The sequence below is a fragment of the Rhinoderma darwinii genome, chromosome 11 (assembly GCF_050947455.1).
Source record: "Rhinoderma darwinii isolate aRhiDar2 chromosome 11, aRhiDar2.hap1, whole genome shotgun sequence".
NCBI lineage: Eukaryota > Metazoa > Chordata > Amphibia > Anura > Rhinodermatidae > Rhinoderma > Rhinoderma darwinii.
In genome coordinates, this window is record NC_134697.1 from 41871701 (window position 1) to 41895682 (window position 23982).

General features: G+C 43.0%; 1 protein-coding gene across 3 annotated transcripts in view; it reads left to right on the forward strand.

Moving 5' to 3' along the window:
- Positions 1-3944: 3944 nt before the first annotated feature.
- The window catches only part of CCDC6 (coiled-coil domain containing 6), a 40281-nt gene continuing 20243 nt past the window's right edge, over positions 3945-23982 (forward strand). The window contains exon 1 of one of the 3 annotated variants that reach the window (XM_075841175.1): positions 3945-4331. In XM_075841175.1, coding sequence (XP_075697290.1) covers positions 4074-4331 — 258 coding nt within the window. In that variant the 5' untranslated portion in view covers positions 3945-4073. Of the gene's footprint in view, positions 4332-22435; positions 22496-23982 lie in introns of those variants that run through there. The other 2 variants (XM_075841174.1, XM_075841176.1) reach the window with 2 other exon arrangements.

Consider the following 23982-nt stretch of genomic DNA (forward strand, 5'->3'; position numbering starts at 1 on the left):
CGAACTGACTGCACAATGTTGGTGGTGGGTGCAGTTGCTAACAGATATTCCCCATCATAACTGGCATCATGGATGCGGGTAAAGTTATGCAGAACACACGCTTTGATCACACGTGTCACATTGGTCGGTGACATTTGCATTGATGTCATAAAGACCCTCCACTTGTTTGACATGTTGCCAAAGGCGCATTCCACACATCTTCGTGCTCTGCTTAGCCGGTTATTGAGCATGCGCCTACGGTCATCCAAGCCCCTCCTCGCAAATGGACGCATTACTTGTCTTGTGAGGGCAAAACCCTCATCTGCAACCATAACATATGGGATTGGTGGTCCGCTGGTGCTAGGGAGGATGTTAGGTTTGGGAACATCAAGTTGGTTTAACATTAGGCGCTGAGCCATTCTGGACGAGTGAAATATGCGTGCATCAGCAGAGCTTCCATACGACCCGATGTCTACGATGGTAAAGAATAAATTACTGTCCGCCAAGGCCAGCAAGAGTATGGAAAAAAACTGCTTGTAGTTGAAGTATCTCGAGCCAGAGTGGGGGGGTTTCTTGACACGAATGTGCTTCCCATCGAGTGCACCAATACAGTGTGGAAATTGCGTGTCTGTAACAAGTTGATGTGACAATGCCGGAAATTGTGGACACCCCAAGAAGGAATTCGAAGTGAAGCGAATGGTAGCTATTGCCTGTGGCCAAAAATCTACATGAAATCAGAAACACAAACAAAGCCGACATGTTAGGTAGGACATGAAGCACAGAAACCACTGTGTACCCTGGATTAACAAACATCACAAAACGCAAGGTGACAAGGAGCTGCTCCTCAGGGGAAATGCAGCGCCGCATGTTTGTGTCCTGGTAGGTTATTCCGGGCCAAACCAGATCAAGCAGCATATCAAAGGCGCCGACAGACAGGTGGCAAAAGGAGCGAAATTTCTCAAGGTGACGACGGAGGTCAGCATACAGGGTATGAAAATGGCCTTTTCAGGTGCGTTGGGCCACAATTGGATGAACCCAAATCCTACCTCTTCTACGCCGGTGTGGCAGTAGCATAGTACGGCGTTCCCCAAATCTCCGGGAAACCATCCATGCTAGCAGAACACGGGCCAGGGAGCTAGAAGGCATCAATGCAGTTGAGCATGCAAAATAACCACAAATAGGGGTTGGAAGAAACACTCTGTCGCACAAAGGTCAAAAATGCTGCATCACAGGTGCGCACAGCAAGCAGGGGTGTTGCGTTGTTGGGCTTTTAGTAGGCTGGCGAAAAGCTAACACCTCCTTCCGTTTTTTACATGCGCGGGAAAAACGCATGTCGTACGCGCGTATTCAACGCACAAACGCGCCAAATACGCATGCGACACGCTGCTGACACGCGCGTAAAACGCAGCATTTTTTGCGCGCGCAAAACGCTCAAGTTCGTCTGAATCTGGCCTTATAATGAGAGCCCACCTATCAGCTTCCAGGGCTCTTGTATGAACCGTGCGTGGGGGGGGGGGCGGTCTATACTGCAGTCAGGCCTTCATTTTTTAGTGGCTGTCCAAAGATGTTAGGCACTGAGACCCCCACTGTTAGCTAGAACACAGGGGCAGAGGCACTATTTGGAGTGCTGATCCCTCTCGGCTCCCATTGGCTTCTCTTCACATCACTCAAGAAAGACGCATTTGATCATAGATTATAACACCACGATACCGTCTTCTAAGGCCTCATTTACACGAGCATGTGCGTTTCGTGCACGCAAAAAATGCAGCGTTTTGCGTGCGCAAAAGGCACTTAACAGCTCAGTGTGTCATCAGAGTATAATGCGCGGCTGCGTGCTTTTCGCGCAGCCGCCATCATTATGCCACTGTTTGGATGTTTGTAAACAGAAAAGCACGTGGTGCTTTTCTGTTTACATTCGGAGTTTGACAGCTGTTGCGCGAATCACGCAGTTCACACGGAAGTGCTTCCGTGTGGTGAGCGTGGTTTTCACGCACCCATTGACTTCAATGGGTGCGTGATGCGCAAACAGCGCACAAAGATAGGACATGTCGTGAGTTTTTTTCAGCGGACTCACGCTGAGCAAAACTCATGGACTGTCTGCATGCCCCCATAGACTAATATAGGTGCGTACGACACGCGTGAAAAGCACGCATGTCGCACGAACGTATATCACGCTCGTGTAAACGAGGCCTAATTTTGTGCACAAAGGGACATACCAACTTTAACCCCTTCCCGGCATTTGACGTATCCATATGCCAAAGTCGGGTAGGGGAAGTATGCAACGGGCTCACAGAGTGAACCCGCTCCATACGATGCTGATGTCGGCTGTTTGTTACAGCCGACACTTCAGAGTAGCGATCCCGCTCGTTTAACTCGTTAAATGCTGCGGTCAATACCGACCGCAGCATTTAAATCGTTGGAAAGAAGGGGGCGACCCCCTCTAACGCAATCGCGGGTTGCTATGGCTGCCTGGGGGCCTAATGAGGCCTGTCATGATCACGATATACTGCAATACGTTAGTATTGCAGTTTATAGTGCAAGCGATCTAACGATTGCTGGTTGAAGTCCCCTGGGGGGACTAATAAAAGAAGTAAAAATGAGTAAAATAAAGTTGTTTTTTTATGTAAGAAAACATTAAAAATGAAAAGTTAAAAAAAAACACCTTTTCCCATTTTCCCCCTAGAGCATAGTAAAAACATAAAATAAACGTAATTGGTATTGCCGTGTCCATAAAAGTCTGAACTATTACAATATATAATGATTTAACCCGCACAGTGAACGCCGTAAAAAAAAAAATGTAAACGCCAGGATCACTATTTTTTGGTCACCTCATCTCCTACAAAAAATTAAATAAAAAGTGATCAAAACGTTGCATGTACACCAAAATGGTATTATTAAAAACCACAGCTTATCCGGCAAACAATGAGCCTTCATACCACTTAATTGATGGAAAAATAAAAAACGTATGGCTCTCGGAATTTGGCGACACAAAATAAATTTTCTTTTTTACACTTAGGTTTTTACTTGTAAAAGTAGTAATATATAGAAAAAACTAAATATATTTGGTATCGCCGTAATCGTATTGACCCGCAAAATAAAGTTAACTTGTTGTTTTAATTGCACAGTGAATTCCGCAAAAATAACGCGCAAAAAACAATGGAGAAATCGCTGTTTTTTTCATTTTCACCCCACAAATATTTTTTTTCCCGTTTCCTAGTACATTATATGGTACAATAAATGGTGCTATGAAAAACTACTACTCGTCCCGCAAAAATCAAGCCCTCATAGAACTATATCGACGGAAAAATAAAGGAGTTATGGCTTTTTGAAGGTGGGGAGGAAAAAACGAAAATTTAAATCTGAAAGTTGTTTACGACGGGAAGGGGTTAAAAGCTTTCAGCATATGCAAGTCATCATATCAAAAGTGCATTTGTCTCATACATATTTGTTGGGAACCTTAGGAAAACAAAGCATAGTGAGGCTCAGAGTCCCAGGAAATACTATATGCATATCCCAGAGCTATGAGGATAATAAATAAAATAATAATAGTTATAATCATGCAAAAACACTATGGTGGATATTTCTCAAAACTAGTGCAAAGCCAAAATGAAACAGTTGCCCATAGCAACCAATCAGTTTGCTGCTTTTATTTTCAAAAGCGTCTTTGAAAAATGAGAGCAGCCATCTGGTTGGTTACTATGGGCTACTGCTCCACTTTTGCCTTACACCAGTTTTGATACATCTCCGCCTATAAGTTGTAATATTCCTGATGACATTTTTGGGCTTTCGGGGCCCTTGCATGTGCAATATGAAGTGCTGCTTTGTGTCACAAGAAGCTGTTTAGATAGTAATATATATGGTGAAGTTTGGAGAACTAGGTCTGATGGTCGTTCACATTATGGCCTGAAGGTGTCGCTGTGGTTAAGTGGCTTAGTTTGTGAGTGAGCGGTAGCTCCCTCTTGGCACGACTCTCTCTTGTCTGGGAGAGTGTGCGCAGTGCAGTGTGTGCTTACACAGTGGGCGAGTGTGTCTAGCCGCCGTTGCTGCCGCCGACTGTCCTGTGTCATCCCCCCTCATAGTCATAAGCCGCGGTGATGGCGGACAGCGCCAGCGAGAGCGACACGGACGGAGCGGGCAACAGCTCGACCGCTATGCAGACGTCCTCCTCCGCCTCTTCCTCTGGAAAGTCGGGCATCGTCATCTCTTCATTCCGCCTTGAGGAGCTGACAAACCGCCTGGCCTCCCTGCAGCAGGAGAACAAAGTGCTCAAAATCGAGCTGGAGACCTACAAGCTGAAGTGCAAGGCGCTGCTGGAGGAGAACCGAGACCTGCGGAAAGCCAGCGTCACTATTGTGAGTAGCACAGCCCAGGGCGTCACCTGAGCACCTGCCCTTACTGGAAGCAGCAGGGGGTACACTACAAATCCCAGCATGCTCCTGGATGGAATGCTGACTCGTAGTTCCATCACAGATCTAGGTCACATGTCATTCTCTGGACTGCTGCTCCAGCCTATAGAGTCATTTCCATTATAATACCTTGTGCAGGAATGTATTTATAACATCTTATATATTTGTGTGTATTGTCCAGAGGGCTGTACACTGAGTACTCTGGCAACTCTTCCTGTCACCTTTCCAATTGATAACGTGTAAGTATTCTCTTTCTAAGCCAAGTACCCCCTAATCAAATGATGTCAAAGTACCCCAAAGGTTTGATCGTACACTGAAGCAGCATCAGGAACGTGAAAGTGCTTCTCTACTACTGTACTGTGTACCCCTGGGATACATGTACCGCAGGATGAGAACGTAGGCCTTAAGGCCCTTTTATACTGGCCGACAAGCAGCCGGTGCAGCGAGCGCCGATCGAGGCATCGTTGATCGGCGCTCGTTTTGTTCCTGTCACATGGAGCTATGGATGGGGATGAGCGGTCCTTACTCTGATCGTTCGTCCCCATACATTATTATGTCGGCAGCGCGTCTTCCTGTTTACACAGGGAGATGTGCTGCCGACAAATATAATATTTAACTTTTTAAAAATGATACGACCAGGGCAATTATCGGCAACGAGCGTTCTATGAACGCTTCTCTGCCCAATAATCGTCCTGGTATGAAATGTTACATTTTCCCAGCTACAGCAGAAATGTAGGGTCAACCGGACCGATCATGACTGATCACTGTGATTTTCAGAAGCCAGTCCTGCAGGGATCTGGTCTGATCTATTCGAAACCTAAAGCCCCCTGCACAAGCTGTAGATGTTGTTGCAGAAATTCATACACCGCAGAAACAACCCCATTCAGGTGAATAGAACAGATTTTTGGTCCCAGAAATTCCTGCAAATCTGTTGAGTGTGCAGGAGACCCTATGGTCTTGGTGTTACAAGTTGTTTCCAGGCTATTGGGATAAAAAAAAAACTAGTATTAAAGAGTCCGGCCTGCACTGGAGAACTGGACTTAGTCCCAGCAGAGTGTCAGTGCCACTTGATGTTGTTCACACTGAAATAGACCCTGTTCACATCAGCGCTGCCCGTCCGTTGAGGGGTTCCGTCTGAGTTTTCGGTCGGGTTAACCCCTCAACGAAAAGGCAAACTGAAACCTTAGTTTCCGTTGCCCTCCCCATTGATCTTAGTCGACTGCGCTTTTGATTCCGTCAAAACAACAGAACCCTGTCACTGCGGTGACAAATGGAAACCTTTAGCAACGTTTCCGTCACCATTGCGATCAATGGTGAGTGAAACACAAGCTGTGGTTTCCGTTTGCCTTTCCGTTGAGGGGTTAACCTGACGGAAACCTCAGACGAAACCCCTCAACAGAAGGGCAACGCTGATGTGACCGCAGCCATATCCAGTGTAAAAATATCTTTAGTAGATCCCCTTTATCAAACCGGTAGATTTATGTATAATGTTTTCAGGATAACGTGTTGTGGCATAGTGTCATTACCTTGTGACTTTTTTTTTTTTTAAATGTTGCACACCAAATGGAAAACCTCCATATGAAATGACACAATGGGCTCATAGATGTGGGTGTTGTATTACGGATTCGTACAACTCCGAGCTTAGAGTGTGTAATATATAGTAAAGAATGAACTTACCCTTAATAATCTGCACCGTTCCTCTACCCCTACAAGGCTTCATGTTGTTACATAGTTACATAGTTACATAGTTACATAGTTAGTACGGCTGAAAAAAGACACATGTCCATCAAGTTCAACCAAGGGAAGGGAAAAGGGAAGGAAAAATTTCTACACATAGGAGCTTATACTTTTTTGTTCTAGGAAATTATCTAACCCTTTTTTAAAGCCATCTCCTGTCCCTGCCATGACCAGCTCCTGCGGTAGGCTATTCCATAAATTCACAGTTCTCACTGTAAAGAAGCCTTGTCGCCTCTGCAGCTTGAACCTTTTTTTCTCCAGACGGAGGGAGTGCCCCCTTGTTTTTTGAGGGGGTTTTACAAGGAACAGGATTTCACCATATTTTTTGTATGTGCCATTAATATATTTATATAAGTTAATCATGTCCCCCCTTAGTCTTCTTTTTTCAAGGCTAAATAGGTTTAATTCTTTCAATCTTTCCTCATAACTTAAATTCTCCATGCCCCTTATTAGCTTCGTTGCTCTTCTTTGTATTTTTTCCAACTCCAGGGCATCCTTTCTATGAACTGGAGCCCAGAACTGAACTGCATATTCTAGATGAGGCCTCACTAATGCTTTGTAAAGTGGCATTATTACATCCCTGTCCCGCGAGTCCATGCCTCTTTTAATACACGACAATATCCTGCTGGCCTTTGAAGCAGCTGATTGACACTGCATGCTGTTATTGAGTTTATGATTTACAAGTACACCCAGATCCTTCTCAACAAGTGAATCCGCCAGTGTAGCGCCCCCTAGGACATATGATGCATGCAGGTTGTTGGTACCAAGATGCATAACTTTACATTTATCTACATTAAACTTCATTTGCCAAGTGGACGCCCAAACACTTAGTTTGTTTAAATCTGCCTGTAATTCATGAACATCTTCCATAGTCTGAATTATATTACATAGCTTGGTGTCATCTGCAAAAATAGAAATAGTGCTATTAATCCCTTCCTCTATATCATTAATAAATAAGTTGAATAATAGTGGTCCCAGCACTGAACCCTGGGGTACACCACTTATTACCGGGGACCATTCAGAGAAGGAATCATTGACCACAACCCTCTGGATACGGTCCTTGAGCCAATTCTCAATCCAATTACAAACTATATTTTCTAAACCTATAGTCCTTAATTTACCCATTAGGCGTCTATGGGGGACAGTGTCAAATGCCTTTGCAAAGTCTAAAAACACTAAATCCACAGCGGCCCCTCTGTCTAGACTTCTGCTCACCTCTTCATAAAAACAGATTAGGTTAGTTTGACAACTTCTGTCCTTAGTAAAACCGTGCTGGCTGTCACTTATAATGCAATTTATTGTCACATAATCCTGTATATAGTCCCTCAATAGCCCCTCAAACATTTTCCCCACGATGGATGTTAAGCTTACTGGTCTATAATTACCCGGGGAAGACCTAGAGCCCTTTTTGAAAATAGGCACCACATTTGCCCTGCGCCAGTCCCTTGGCACTATACCAGTCACTAGAGATTCTCTGAATATTATGAAAAGGGGGACAGAAATAACTGAACTAAGCTCTTTAAGAATTCTAGGGTGTAACCCATCTGGTCCCGGAGCCTTGTGCACATTTATTTTATTTAATTTAGCTTGGACCATCTCTACATTCATCCAATTCAGTATATCAACTGATAGATTAACAGCACTGGCACCGGCTACATCAGCTGCTCTTTCTTCTGTTGTATATACAGAGCTAAAGAACCCATTTAGTAACTCTGCCTTCTCTTGATCCCCTGTGATCAACTCCCCATTACCATTATCTAGGGGTCCTACATGTTCAGACCTTGGCTTTTTTGCATTTATATGCTTGAAGAATTTTTTAGGATTTGTTTTACTATCCTTGGCCACCTGCCTTTCATTTTGTATTTTTGCTAATTTTATTACATTTTTACAGATTTTATTAAGCTCTTTATATTTTACAAAGGCTACAGCTGTACCCTCAGATTTGTATTTTTTAAATGCCCTTTTTTTGTCATGTATTGCCCCTTTCACAGAAGGTGTAAGCCATGTGGGGTTTAATTTGAGTCGTTTATACTTATTACCTGTAGGAATAAATTTTGCACTATAATAACTCAAAGTAGATTTGAAAATCTCCCATTTATCATTTGTTCCATTATTTGACATTAGTTCTTCCCAGTCTATATCCTGAATTGCAGCCCTCATCCTGGGGAAATTGGCTTTCTTAAAATTAAATGTTTTTGCCCTCCCAGCCTGCGTTTGTTTTTTACAGTATAGGTAAAATGTAACTATATTATGATCACTGTTACCGAGGTTTTCACGAACAATGACATTCCCAACAAGATCTGCATTATTAGAAATGACCAGATCCAACAGAGCTTCACCTCTAGTCGGGTTTTCCACAAACTGGCCCATAAAATTTTCCTGCAACAGGTTGAGGAAATGTCTCCCCTTTGCAGTTGAAGCCGAACCATGACACCAATTAATATCCCGGAAATTAAAATCTCCCATTATCACTACAGTACCCGCCTGTGCAGCCCGCTCCATCTGTTTATATAGCTGACCTTCCATCTCCTCAGTTATATTGGGGGGTCTATAGATTACACCAAAAGTAATTTTTTCAGTGTTTACCTCTTTTTCTAGTTCCACCCACAAGGTTTCAACCTCCTCACAGTCTTCACCCACTATTGTCTCTTTCACACTCGCCTTCATATCACTTCTCACATACAGACATACACCACCACCTTTCCTATGTTCTCTCCATATCAATTGCCAAAAGGCCTAGTTGTGGTGGTCGTCGTCCTTAGGGATGTCATTACAATGGCCAGTGGTTGGCTGTTACAGTCAGGTGACTTTACATGGTGCTGGATGATATGTTATTCTACTGTGGTGGTGGGTGACCCAGGTAAGCAGCCTCATGGGAGCAATGACCACTTTTAAAGGTAAGTATATTGACGTTTATTTTCTTTACATTTTTAAGCGGGATTGTTAGGTCAGAAAACATCTTTAGTTTATTCAAAATGGTGCAAGCCACCACACCTGTTAAGAAGAGGAGGATCTGGGGGTTCAGGGTCCCCGTTCTTTGCGATTCAGTGGGCCCCCAGCGATCAGAGATTTATCACCCATCCTGCTGATAGGTGATAGTTGCCGATTCGACAACCCCTTTCATCTGTACTCTGTATAATATACTGGTCGTCCGGCTATGTTTTCATTACACTAAGTAGTGTAAAACGCGTGGTTTAGCAGCCGAGCTGCAGGGCTCTGCATTATTGAGATCTGCATTTAATTCATGAATCATTCCTACCGATCAGCCTAGTGTAGCTAAAAGACGCAATGACTCAGTGGATATCACTTTTTTTTTTTTTTTCCTTACAGACTATCTCCACCCAAAAGGGTTTATTACATTACATACTTAATCTGTTCTGGTAGTATACGGTGTGTGTCATGAGGAGACGTGAGCAGATTTTGGAGGAGTAACTATTTCTGCAAAACATTCAGTTTTGATGCAGTTTCTTGAGCCAAAGCCAGGAGTGGATACAAGAGAGGCGAGAAGTCAGTCTTTCCGCTATGCTTTTCCTTCTCTTTGTATCCATTTCTGGCTTTGGCCTCCAAAAACTGCATGAGAACTGCAGATGTGCTTCCATTAAGGATTATTTTCTTTTTTTTTTTTTTTAACGTCCGTCACACGGTTGCATTAAAATAAATGTATTTCTCATAACGGACCATGTGAACGGCCTATGAAAAAATAGGAAGTGTCCTATTTTTGCCTGTTTTCACAGATCCCTCGATAGACTCAAGTCTGTTTTTCATGGCCGAGTTCACACCCGTTCGTGTGAATAAGCCCTTAAGCTTGGTTCACACTGAGTTTTTTGCAGGAGGAAAATCTGCCTTAAAATTCCGTTTGGAATTTTGAGGCAGATTTTCCTCTGCCTGCACGCCAATTTTCACTGCGTTTTTCACCTGCGGCCATTGAAACCGCGGGCATAAAATGCAGCAAAATACGCTTTCTCTGGCTCCCATTGATGTCAATGGGAGGTCAGAGGCGTAAGCCCAAAGATAGGGCGTGTCCCTTCATTTTCTCGTGAAACGGTTTTTCCGCTCGCGGAAAAAAAACGCCTCTGCTTCTCCCTCCCATTGATATCAATGGGAGGCATTTTCGGCCATTTTTTTTGTCGCAAAACTTGTCAAATACCTCCATGTGAACTCCCCCTTAGGGTCCTTTACACATTCTATTTGTATTACAATACAAATTCCCCCCAAAATTTTTTTTACACTTTTTGTATTTCGTTCTGGATGGAATGTGTTTTTGTTCCCTATTTTGTTGTAAGATGTCCTTTTTGTTTTTTTTTTTTTATCCATATGTTTCATTTTCTGTTAAAGGATGAACTATTTTTATGCTTTTATTGTAATGTTGCTGAAATACAGCTGTGTAAAACACAGAACTAATATGCACATGTCAACTGTACAAAAATGGAACATGCGTCTCTAAATTGAACCCCAGAAATGTGAATCAGCCCTTAGGCATAAAGCACACACTCAGTTTTTGTACACACACAGGAGTGTGTGCCACAAAAACTGCATGTGTTTCTATCTTTAGGCTCCTATTCACACTGCTGTCATGGTTTCCGTTTTTGCAGGGTCCATGGCGTATATGACGGATTAGTTATCCATTTGACCAGTTATGATTTGTGGTGGTGTTTTTTTTTACCTCCCATTGAGGCCTGGTTCACATTTGCATTTGGGTTTCCATTGCCCTGCTCCTCTAACGAAAAGAACAAAGAAAATACCGGAAGCGCCAGTTCCATTGAACGTCAGACGCAACCGGCGCCCGACGGAACCCATTGACTTTAATGGGGTATGTTGGGGTGTCGGTGGTTTTACCGGAAACAATAGCACAGCATGCTGCCCTATTGTTTACGGTATTTTCGGCCAGTTCTGCGATGGAAGCCGTTAATAAAGCCTCCAACTCATATGTGAACAGACCTTAGGCCCCCTTACACTTCGTTTTTGTCTTCTGCTTTGACGTACTGCTGGGAAAATCTCCAGATGTAACGGAAAGCTGGTGGAAAAGTACTAATGCAAGCGAAATTTGCTCCACTCTCCAATTGATATAAAACCCTTCTCATTAGGTTTTTGCCATGTGCATAGCGTGTATGTCGTGAAAGCTCCCAAATATACGCGATAAACATGCCCATAGGGTTCCATTAGCCCAAAAAGAAGCCAAGAGTGTCCATAAGTCCTCCTCTGTCTGTAGGCCTCAAAACTGCTGATAAAGCGGAGGGACATTTTGTCTTGGTCATGCAAGTTGCACGATTGAGAAAATTTTGTTTAATTCCCCCGTTGCAATGGTCGCAAGTGCCACTAAGGCGGGGCTTGATGTGCAAGTGCTCCCGCCCTGCACGCTGCAAGTCCCGCCCTGCACGCTGCAAGTCCCACCCTGCACCTCTAGCGGTTACTTGATTGACCATTGCAACCGCCGGGAGAATAAAATGTCGGTTGCAGAAAGGTATGTTTACAATGCCTCAAAACTGCTGACCGGATCCCTTTTAACGGATACTATATTAGTCTATGGGGGACAGATGCTACTGTTAGGCATTCGAACATATACAATATCCGTTTTACACTTACAACATAAACAGAATCCTGAGAGTTCATGATGTAGATGTTTTAGGCTTCGTTCACATCTGCGTCAGGGCTCCATTCTGGTGTTCCATCGGAGCTTTCTATTAGAAAGGAACCCTGACTGAAACAAACGGAACGTACGGTATTGCTTCTGCCAAAACGACGAAGCCCTTGCACTACGGAGACAAACGGAAACCATTTGCATCGGATCCGTCACCGTTGAAATCAATGCTGTCTTACTTGTGTCTCCCGTGTTGTGTCCGCCTCAAACTGAATCAAAAGCACCAAGATCAATTGGAATATGGTGAGTGCTGTGTTTTGTTTTCCTCCTCAAGCTGCTTGTGTGTGTGTGTGTGTGTGTGTGTGTATACACACACACACACACACACACACACACTGCTCTGTTCACATCTGCGTTGAGGTCCCGTTCAACGGGACCCTTAGTGTGTGTATATATGTGTGTGTGTATATGTATATATATGTATGTTCTTGCGCCGTGTTTTCAGCCATTTTTCGTGGCGTAAACACCTAAAAAAAACCTCCTGAAAATACGGAAGCTGAATGCCTCCAAACATCTGCCCATTGATTTCAATGGGAAAGTCTGCGTATCGTTCAGACGGGGTGTATTTTTACGTGGCCGTTTGAAAAAGCGGCGCATAAAAATATGCCCCGTAAAAAGAAGTGCATGTCACTTCTTGAGCCGTTTTGGAGTAGTCTTTCATTGTTTCAATAGAAAGAAAGCATAAAAAAACGTTTGCTTTAAAAACGGTGGAAAATCAGAGTCTGTTTTCCCTTGAAAACAGCTCTGTATTTTACAGCCGTCTGTACTATAGCGTGTGAACGTACCCTTAGAATTGCTCCAGACAACACCTTCGTCCTATCACAAGATTGGACTTTAATCAGATTTCCTCATAGTTAGCGTGGCATCAGGGCGGGCAGCGCTATTGTTATGGCACCTGATTAGCCATTAATTGTGAGTGGTATTCTTGTAGCTGTTCAGAATGTGAATGCGTGAGTTTCATGTAGTTGGCACAGTTTATTATCTTTCTGCAAGATCTTATTAACCAGCCTGATGCGCTCCAGGGAAAGGCAGAACCTGTATGGCCTCTTTTTGCACTCTTTCTACTGTTTCATATATTACATACAAGTAGCTAATATTGATTGCTGCTTATATTTTGACTGTTATTTGAAAGTCGGGTAAGGTAGGCGCCACGTTTTACTGGTGTATTTGAAGTGTAATGTAATTTGTGAAAAAAATCACCCACCTTGTATAGTTTGGTTTTTTTGGTCAGGTTTCTTATTCTGTAGCTGCATTTCCACCTCTCACAGGAGATTCTCACCCAGGTTTTTTGAATGGTAAAACTGACTGGTGGTCGGTCCAAACTGGCAATGTACATTTTAATGACGTGAGGCCCCATTCGCATCATGTTCGTCTTTTGCCTACGTTTAATGTATATGCTGGGAAAAGCTCCCGACGTATGTGTTTAACGTAGGCTTTCACCAATACCCAGCAGTGGCAGCCGTCACCCATAGGCTGCTATTATATTTGTTAAAGTTACACATCATGAACTCTCATGACCTATTCCGTAGGTGACGGAACTTCTGTAGGGCATCAGTCACCCATAAACTCTAATGGTGTCTGTTTAACGTATATATTTTTTTTTTATGGGATCCCGTTTGTGGAATAGCGTAGTCTACTACTATACCTTTTTAAAATATATATATTTTTCCAATGTATATCTGCCACTCCTTTGGCTTCTATCAGACTAATGAAGCCCTAAGGACACATTTAGTGTGTACGTCAGAAGCTTTCCCGGCAACGTTATATCACAAACGTTATGTGAACGGCCTAACTAGAGGTCAGTCTCTGGCCTGTAATCTGCTGTGACCAGACCAGAAATGGACGTTTTGATATAGTTTTGAGTTGTAGTTCTGTGCTGAAAACATAAGTAAATCTGATACTTCTCAAAACCAGAAGACTGAGCGGAGATCACTTATTCTGAGAGTCCCGTCCCCCCGTCACAAAAATACAAAATAACTAAATCTGCTACTATTGCTTTGATGTTCACCTTCCTGGAGTTTTCTAAGGAAGTTTTATATAGATTTTATGCATCATAGTCCAGAATATTGGATTATTCTGTAAAGTCTTGTAAATGCCAGATTATAGGAATTTTACTGCACTGCTCAAAATTCCTCTTATAAAATGTCCCCCTACACACAATGGTAATCTGCTGTCGTCTGCAAACTGCTCGTCCTCACACCTTAGGGAGTAGTAGTAATGAAACTGTACAGAAAGTTGCACATCTATCATTTGTGTCGCTATCTGACTGAGTAGTTGTTTTGTAAATCTCTTTAGTTGACCTGTGTAGAGGCAAATGTTCCATAGCAGCAAGGCCTCAAGCGCACAACCGTGGCTTTTTATATGGCCGCAGAACACTGACCGCACACAGATGGCTGTGCGGTCTGTAGTTTTAACGAACCAATGAATAGAATGACCGAGACTGATCCACAAAAACGGACAGGAATAGGACCTTTTCTACAACTTGCGGAACGGACACACGGATCCGCAAAAAAACAAACTGGTGTTCATGGCCCCATAGAAATGAATTGGTCCGTGTGCTATCCGTTAAAAGAACGTATAGCACACTGAAGAATATCGCTGAGGCTTAATATACTCCATGTTATGTAAATTGGGTTCCTGGGATTAGGTACATCCAATACATGTAGATCTCGGCTTACACAGCTTTGAGATAGAGAACGAGATATCTATCACAAAACAACATTTTAGTGGCAACTTAAAGCTTATGGACATCTTTGAATTTTTTAAATTGTTTAAAAACAAGGAGAACTTGACAGCCACATATGAAGGAAACTGTCTCACTAACAACTGGACATGCTGCAGGGCGGGCCAGATGCTAAGGCAACCGTTGGATGTCGAAGTCTCACTTGCACTGAAGCTTTATTTCTTTTTTCAATGGGGAACAGCTCTTTGGTGTCCTTCGCACCATTTCCCAGTCTTAGGCCCCATGCACACGACCGTAAAAATCGTCAGTAATTGCGGACCGCAATTCGACCAATTCACTTCTATTGATGGATCCTGGCAGTGGAAACCATTCCTGAGAAGGAAAATGGACTGAAAATACAGCTTTGTGAATGGTGCTTTAGGTTGTTTTCACACAACATTTTGCTGCGTTTTTCTCATGGCGTTTTTTAGACCTTGTTAACAGTGCAGATTTGCCTCAGATTTTGCAGTCGTTTTTTAAGCCAAAAAAAGAATTGAGACCTATAAGGCCTTTCTTCACATATATCTTCTGTAAAAGTTACGTTCCTGGTTTTGGCTTTAAAAAAAATACATTCTAAATCTGCAGCAAATCTGCAATGTGGCAACAACGCATTAATGACCTTTTTTTGGGGCTATCGGTGTACGTTTCTTTACATTCATTTACAATGTAGTCCTCAGTAACATAAAAACTACTACATACTGTTTTTGCTTTTAGGCCAGGATCACACACCGTTTTGATGCTGTTTTTGTGGCAGTTTTTTTTTTTTTTTTTTTTTTTTTTTTTGAGCCAAAGCCAGAAGTGGATCCAAAAGGAAGGAAAGGTATAAAGAAAAGACTGATGCATCTCCTTTCTTTTGTGTTTACTCTTGTGTTTGACTTAAAAGAATTGAGCCAAAAACTTCATTAAAAACTGTGTGTTATCCAGGCCTTGGTGGTTTTGTAAAAAAAATTTGCCCAGTGGCGTGTTTTTGTTTTTTTACAAAAGCTGCATGTTCTGGGTGTGGTCCCCCCATAACATTATCTATAGGACTTCACCAAAAATACCGGAAGAATCCAGTGGACAATTGCACTAAATCAAATACCGCCTAAAACATTCTTGTTAAGTTTTAATAACTGTCTCTATTAAGGCCTCATGCACACTTCCGTTTTTTACTTCAGGGTGCTATCCGTTTTTGTCAGTGATAGCACCCTGAACCCATTCATTTCAATGGCCCCATGCACACTTCAGTTATTTAAACTGATCCGTTGTTCCGTTCCGTGCAAAGTAGAGCATGTCCTACTTTGCTCAGTGATTCAGTGACCGTGTGGCCCATAGAAGTCAATGGGTCAGTGGAAAAAATGGATGGCACACGGAAGGCTTCCGTGTGCCGTCCGTTTTTGACGGATCTGTTGCCATAGCAACGGCTGGGTGAGCAAAAGTTCACAGACTACAGTAAACATTCATTCCTGAAGATAGGCTCATATTTTCACTCCAAAACACCCAAAAAACCAAAGTAAGCCAAGCAGTGTAATCTCAAACTGTTCACTATGCTCTGAAAGCTACAGAAAACAGCACCAAAAACTTATTTTAACCTTTCTATGGGTGTTTCCTGGGACATGTGAAAAGTTAAAGTGAAGTTCACATCCGTTCTTTAAACGGAAGCACAACGTCCGTGTAAAACGGAAACACGGAACGGAAACGGAGTGCACACGGAAACAAAAACGGACACACGGATCCGTCAAAAACGGCCACTAAAACGGTTATGGAAGTGTGCATGAGGCCTAAGGCTGAGTTCACATGTTCGGATACGATGCGTAAAAGCATTCAGCGTATCCGCCCTGTACGCTGCTGAGAGTTCCATGGGAATTCATCCCAGGAGGCCGGCCTGGAGGAAGAAACAGACTTCTGGTAAGAATTATTTTTTTTTTTTTTCTGAGTTGCGGTTTTTACGACAATCGCTGTGATTCCTCCGCAAAAGAACGCAATAGCTGCTATTTGTTGTGGGTTTTACCTTCCCATTGAATTCACCGGGGAAAACCCGAAACAAATAAGCGTTTATGCAAATACAATTGACTTGCTGCAGGTTAATTTCTGAGCGTTGTTTTCCCACTCAGTATTTACGCAGCAGGTGGATGAGATTTGTTTTCTCATCCACTTTGCTGCTACTGTATTATGCTGCGGATTTTCCGCAACAAATTCCATTGCGGAAAACCCACAGTATTTACGCAATATGTGAAATTTTTTTTCATGCAGTTTAAATATCTATTTCTGAAGTATAAATTATGGAAGCTGGAACTGTGGTCTTTCCATGACATCAGATTTGTATTCTTGGATAAATTATGGGTTCTGTTGGGTGCCGGTGGGGTCAGTCATTCAGTTTCCGCTATTATGAATTGCTCTTCTCCACTGGCGAAGCAGAATGGAGAAACCAAACGCTGGTGTGAACCGGCTCCTCCTGGGTTTTTGTTAAACATCTAATCCATATATAGGACTTTGCCTCGTGTCGTTTAGTAAATCAAACAAATCTGTACATGATATATTGAGATCATTTCATAATCCTAGAGCTCAAAAGCAAACACTGTCTAAATCACAGACTGCGTGTCACCACTATTTACAGTCTAAGTTGGGCCGTCTCTTCTTATGGCGCTGGGCAGTTCACTATGAGATTCTACAGCAGCGTGGTGCCAAGTCTGAACAGGGAGGGTGCTGTTAATCATTAATCCATATAGCAGGTGGAGACTGAAGTTCAGTATACTAGAAGCATGAGGATAAGAAACCTTACACAGCACCTGCCACCAGGGGAGGACATATCTGATGTACTTTGTTCCTCTGTCACTTACATGGTAAACAGGACTGATATTGGCCAAACTCCTCAATTAGTCTCCCATAGAAGTACAAGCCGGGCTCTTTACTAGGGACATTATCTGAGCATGTCGTTCCTGGAGATAGCTGCCTCCCTTGATCTTTGTGTATGTAGCACTCCGGGCGAGCTAGTAACACAGATTCCACTATGTAAGCAAACTTGTCCTAGTTACGGTCCCTGAGATCTGCTCATGGAGACAAGGCTGCATTCACATATAACCGTTTTGTCCGGCCAGTTTTTGTTTACCCGAGCCTGACTCAACTGAAGGAAAAAGTGTGCACCTGTCAGGGTCCTATAGCCAGAAAGAGAAACCTTGCACGCATTGTCCGGCGTCACGACTGATTCTATCCGACGCAAAACTGACCAGGGAAACTATTGGATCTGTTTTGTCACCCGTTTCCCTCTGGCGTTTCTGTACTAAGTCATTGGTCATTCTCCAACAACATACAGGTGCAATGGGTAAAGCAGTGACTAATTATTTTCCGTCTCTAGTAGCTGAAAAGATGGTTTGGAGCAGATTTATTTGGCCGTAAAAGTCTTTCTGTCATGGGAGTGAGTAGCAGGATATGTTAAAATATTCCTAATCTAACATCTAATATGCTTTTCATTCTATGGTAGTAGTACAGTCCACGCTCTAAGGCGGGGCTTCCACGTAGCGTAAACGCTGCAGAATTTCGGCAACGGAATTGTGGTGCAGTTTTTCCGTCGGAAAGTGCTGCAGGTTACAGGTCGGATACGCTGTGCAGTTTTTACACAGCATATCCGACCCGTGGGAACCCGGACTAAGGCCCAATTCACACTTTGCATGATTGTTTGACCACGAAACCTGAACTGCCCCAATATTGCTGTTTATTGCTCATGTAGAGATGTGCTGCAGTTCTTAGCTTGCCTGTAGGCTAAATATTTTGTATAATATGATGCGTCTCCTTGGAATATGAAGGGGTAGAGAGTGGGGGTCAAGTGGCCTAGATTTTACCATGGTTTTATGGGGGATTATTACATTTCCACAGCTCAGTGCAGATTAGAGTCTCCAATTACAGAAATCCCCCCCCCTTAAAAAAACGAATTAAAAAAAACCCAAATACGATGGGACCAAACCCCTTTTTTCTTAATGAGTTTGCCGTTTTTGTTGGAAGAAGGAGTGATCAGATCATCTGGTTTCCTAAACCCTTAGTAAATAAAAACAAATCACCGGTGGAAGTTGCTGCCAACTATACATTTTCCTTTCAGTGATCGCAGTATTACTTGAGGTTTCAAGTAATCTCATCTACACATTGTAGAATGTTTCCGCACGTAAATTTACCTGTGGTGCGTATTTTTAGGCCGGGTTCCCACGTAGCGTAAATACTTCGGAATTTCCGCAACGGAATTCTATGTGGAAATTCTGCAGCATTTACAGTAGCAGCAAAGTGGATGAGATTTAGAAAATCTCATGCCCACGCTGCGGGGAAAAAAACCGCAATGTAAATGTTAATAAATTGGCCTGCGGTGCTAAATTTAAATCCGCAGAATGTCAATTGATGCTGCGTTTTCGTTGCTCTTCTGTTGTGGGTTTTCCCCATTGATTTCAGCGATTGCGCCGCAAAAATCGTGACTTAGGATAATAAATCCTACTTACCCAGAACACTCCACCTTCCTGCGGTCCGGCCTCCTGGGTGAGGTTGCATCCCATGTGACCGCTGCAGCCGATCACATGTTGCAGCGTCACTGGCCTGCAACGTCATTGTAGGAGGTTGTGGCAGACGTCACAGGAGGGAAATTCTGATCGAAAAACCGTACTACAATGTGGTGCGATTTTCTGGACAGAACGTGCTGCGGGTTCCAGGTTGTATGCGCTGCGTGACTTTTACGCAGCGTATCCGACCCGTGGGCATCCGGCCTAAAAGCTACATGTCAATTTTTCTTGTGTTTCCGATTGCGAATTGTATTTGACAAGTTTATAAAAAAATAAATGCATCAATCTGCAGCATAAAACCACATTTATTAGGTGTAGATTTTACCTGCGTTTACTTTCGGTTTTGATGCAGATTTTCTGCACCAAATTCCGCAATGTTTTTGGATTCCAGGAAATCTCATGTACACGCTGCAATATTTTTCAGGACGGAAAATGGCCTGCGGTGCGGTTTCTAGAATCCGCATCATGTAAATTTATCTTGCGTTTCCGCTTGCGAATTGTATCTGCTTAGTGCTGTGGAAAATCGCACTGAAAAACGCATCAAAACGTAATAACCGCACCAAAAAATGCACGACTAGGTGAGGTTTTTCCTGCAAATTTTCTGCGTATTGCGATTTTGGTGCGTATTTTTCGCAGCAAAATACGCAATGTGTGCATGTAGCCTAAAGGTGTCTTTGCACGGGCAGAGTTCTGCACATAATGCGCGCCGATCGATGTAACAAGTCAATCGCCGTTTGTTTAAAGGCCCTTTTACATGGCCTGGTGCAAATTGTATGGGTACGAACGATCGTTAATACGATCATTCGGTCCCCACTCAGCTTGCATATTGAGGGTAGCACATCCCCTGTTTACATCGGGAAATGTGCTACCGACAACAAGGATGTTAGAGCCTGCATAAACGATGTGATCAGCTGACTAATGAGCTGATTGTCGGCTGATCGCGGACATGTTTAGACAGGCCGATAATAGGTCATTGGCCTACGTAATGCTGGCCGTTCACAGTCCGGCACAGACAGACGGAATGACGTCCCTTCCTAGCACAGACACGCGAGGCAGTGATGTCACTGCGCCTGTCCACACATACTGGAGGAGCAGGGGGTTAGGTGAGTATGTATTTTATTATTTTTATTAGGTACTATTGGGTCTGTGTGGGGGGTAGCTATGAGGGCATTATACTGTGAAGGTGCAGTTATGAGGACGTTCTACTATGTGGGGGTGTTGTACTGTGAGGGGCAGTTGTGGGGCATTATACAGTAGTATACAGCAGGCTTGGGATATATTTGTAATGGCGTAGCATGCAAATAGGGGCGTGGCCTACATAATTGTTCATTACTCGTAATCGAGGTTACCTGTTTAATCCTAATCACCATCACTTGCCTTAGTCTTCATCTAGAATGGGTCTCATTTTAAAGTAGGACGACAGAAGATGTTTAGTAGTCCAGGACCATAGGTTAAAAAAAAGACCAATCAAAAAGAAAAACCCCCTATATTTTTATTTTCTGTAAAATCCACCTATGTTTTGGAAGCGGCTGTTTTCTCTGGCTGAATTGTAAACTCCTTTACTTGACATAAAACCGATATCTCCTTATCTGCTATACTGTTCTTGGAATGAATTCGTTTTTTTCTAGCTTCAGGTCTTTGTACCTTGTCTCACCTACTTTTGTGCTGTGTGGTCGCCAAAACGCTACCGTATATTTAAGGCGCGGTCTCACAAATTAAATATGGCTTAATATTTTGATATTGATTATCACAATGCCCAGGAAACTAATGTGCATAGACGTTTGCTATTAAGGGTACTCTCAGTCTGAAGAATTACATGCAAGTTTTGTAAAACCCCATACATTTGTACTGTACTTTAGTTGCATGTTTTTGGCACAGACCTTACTTTTTAGTGTTATGGTTGCTTAGCTGGGCTTCTTATACCTCTTTCAAGTACCCTCTTAGTATTTATTTTTTGCTCTGTAGTGTTACAAATTAATCCCTGAAAAGGAAAAAAAAAAAAAAAAAGCCTTTTGCCAATTACTAATTAATATGAACATTGGGTGGGAAAATCACAGCAGAGAAACATATTGGGGCATATGCCAGTATGTAACACACAGCACCGCTACGGAGCTTTGGCATTTTGTACCTGGCGTAGCGCACTAGGATTTTTTGGAAAAAGTTGCATTATGTGTGACATGCAAACAACGCCCCCTATGTCAGAAAAAGTGCTGTATGGCTTGGTAATTGTCTGGTCCTGGCGTGATTACATCAATAAATGTGTAGCATCGTGTTGCCTGGGGGGTAAAAAGGGGGCACACCCTTTTAAATGCAAGGTTCTATGAACAAATGAGGGTTGACCTCTAGTTAGTCATATGGGGACGCTGCTATAGGGTTATAGTATCCAGTTTTTTTTATTTTTTGTAGTTCTCAACTATATTGTGAAGCTGTAGTTAATAACACATTGCTAGTTCTGTACTATTTGTATTCACTCTCCCAAAGCATTTACTTTATCTGCAACTATTCCTGGTAAACCTGTCAAGGCTCCAATGTGGCATCTGGTATAATTATATGGAATTATAATGACTAGATGTTGTTTGAGTAATAATTACACAGGTGCAGACAATGTAATAAGAGTATATTGGTATATACAGGTGCCGGTTCTAATACATGACCTTTTTTTAAAGGTAGTTCACAAACGAGCGCTTGCTGTCAGCCGCTAAGACCATATAGACAGTTATATTGTATTGACTGGCTTCTGACATGTCCCGCTCCTCTATGTGAGCAGCTTTCTGCCTCTCCTCCTCCTCCTTTCACTCCGGTTGATAAGAATACTTTGGCCTACGCTTGTCTGGTGAGACTCTGCCCCGGGAGAATTGCTGTAGTGTTTACAGTTTGTGTTTTGCACATTAACCTGTTCCAGATAATTAAACTAGGTCACATGCATTTACTTGTCATTCAGACCAACAAGCCAGGAGTGTGACACTCGGCACTGGCAGCCTTCACCGTGATGTGATGTAAACAGGGGCGCAGCTAAATGGGAATGGATTGGAGATTTATACCGTAGGTGCTGTCCAGCTGGCACCATCTCAGGTGTTCACTAAATCAAAGCAATTCTGCATCTGCAGAGGGTAAACACATTTACTAACATACCCGTGCTGCTTTCTCTTTGCTTGACTATGATTAGGTATTTTGTTTTAGGTAATAACTGGATCTTTGATAGATGACTTATTGCTGTTATATGGGATGAGCCTAACCACAAAACACAGGATGATCCCGACAAGATTGGTTTTCAGTTTTGAAAAATATGATCATTATGGCCGGAAACTAACATTTCCTATAATAGCCGATCGCAACTCTTTGACTCGTCCTCTTTCATAAAGATGAAGTCTATGATCTCATCGGTTATGATGCGTCTCCACCACATATCAACAGGGGTTTCCGAGGACAGACCTGTGCTAATCAACTGATCGCTGGGCCAGCTTCGATTTATGGAGGGGCTGTTTTCATGAGTTCGGTAAGAGGGTTGCCACTCATGTATGGGAGTGGAATATGTACATCGGAATACATACATGTTCATATACCCTTGACTGTCTCGACTACATAATGCACATTTTTAAAGGGAGTTTGTCTCCACTTTTAAGCCCCCAAACCGCTAACACTGCTAGATAGGTGAAGAGTAGATTAGTTAAAACACCACTATGTTGGCAATCCTACTTAGAACAAAACTAGGAAAATTAAGTTTTAACCGATCACACGCATATGATGATGAGGTGCCAAGCGTCCATGTGTTGGGTAAGTGTCCTGGCTTCTTGGCTGTAAATCCTTCTCAACAACTCCTCTCAAACAGTCTCCTGCATCGTATCTGTGATGGGGGGGGAAAGGGTTTGGGAGGGTTTACAACCAAAAAGCCAGGACACTATCCTGTGCAGCAGACAATCCTGTGCAGCAGACACTTGGCATCTCATTAGCATTTGACAAGTGATCGATTTTAAAACCGCAATTTCTTAAGTTAGAAGTATGCCCGCCAACATGGGTATGTTTAAACTCGTAACCCCTTTCCCTATCTGGTGGCGTTAATGGCCTTTTACACTGGCCAATTATCGTGTAAACGAGTGTTCACTGAATTGCCTGGTGTTAACAGGGCAATGATCAGCTGATGAACGGATGCTCGTTCATTGGCTGATTGCATCGTTTTAAATGCATAAACTTTTATCGTTGTCTACAGCACATCTCCCTGTGTAAAGATGTGCTGCCGACATGATAGAACTGTATGGGGACGAGCAATCGGAGTACAAGCAGAAGCCACATCACACGCAGGCAATAAGAGAAATCTGACAAATCTGGCAGATTTGTGGCGCCTTTCAGCAGTTGATATCTCAAGATCTATCCCACCCTGCAATTCAATGATAAGGTAAAGCGCCCTTCTTGTATGAAGACAAAATGCCCTTTTTCACTGGCCAATTATCGGGCAAACGAGCGTTTAAAGAATGCTCGTTCCTGATAATTGCTCTGTGTAAACCTCAGATGAACCAGAAAGCGCTCGTTAGTCAACTGACGGTATCGTTTTAAAAGTGCAAAATATTATCGTTGTCAGTAGCACATCGTAAACAGGGAGACGTGCTGCCGACATGATGCAAATGTATGGGGACGAGAGATCCTAGTAACGGGCGCTCGTTCCCGTGCTAGCTCCTTGTGAAGACCGCAAACGAGCGCCGATCATTCACCTATCTCATTGTATCTCAGCGTTTGTTGCACTGGCCAAAATGTGCTGGTGTAAAAGCACCTAAAGATGCTTAGTGTAAATACTGCCTGTTATCATTTTTTTTTTTCCATAATGGGAGTTTTACATTTGTGCCCTCCCCAAACTGCTCTTCAGATCTTCTCTTGTGGTGTTCAGGTGCCGTATATTTCTCGGCTCCTTGGGTGGATTCCGTATAAGTAATGTCTTATTGGAAGCAGGTCTGTATTCTCTTTAGCGCTGAATAGTTAACGATTTCCTAC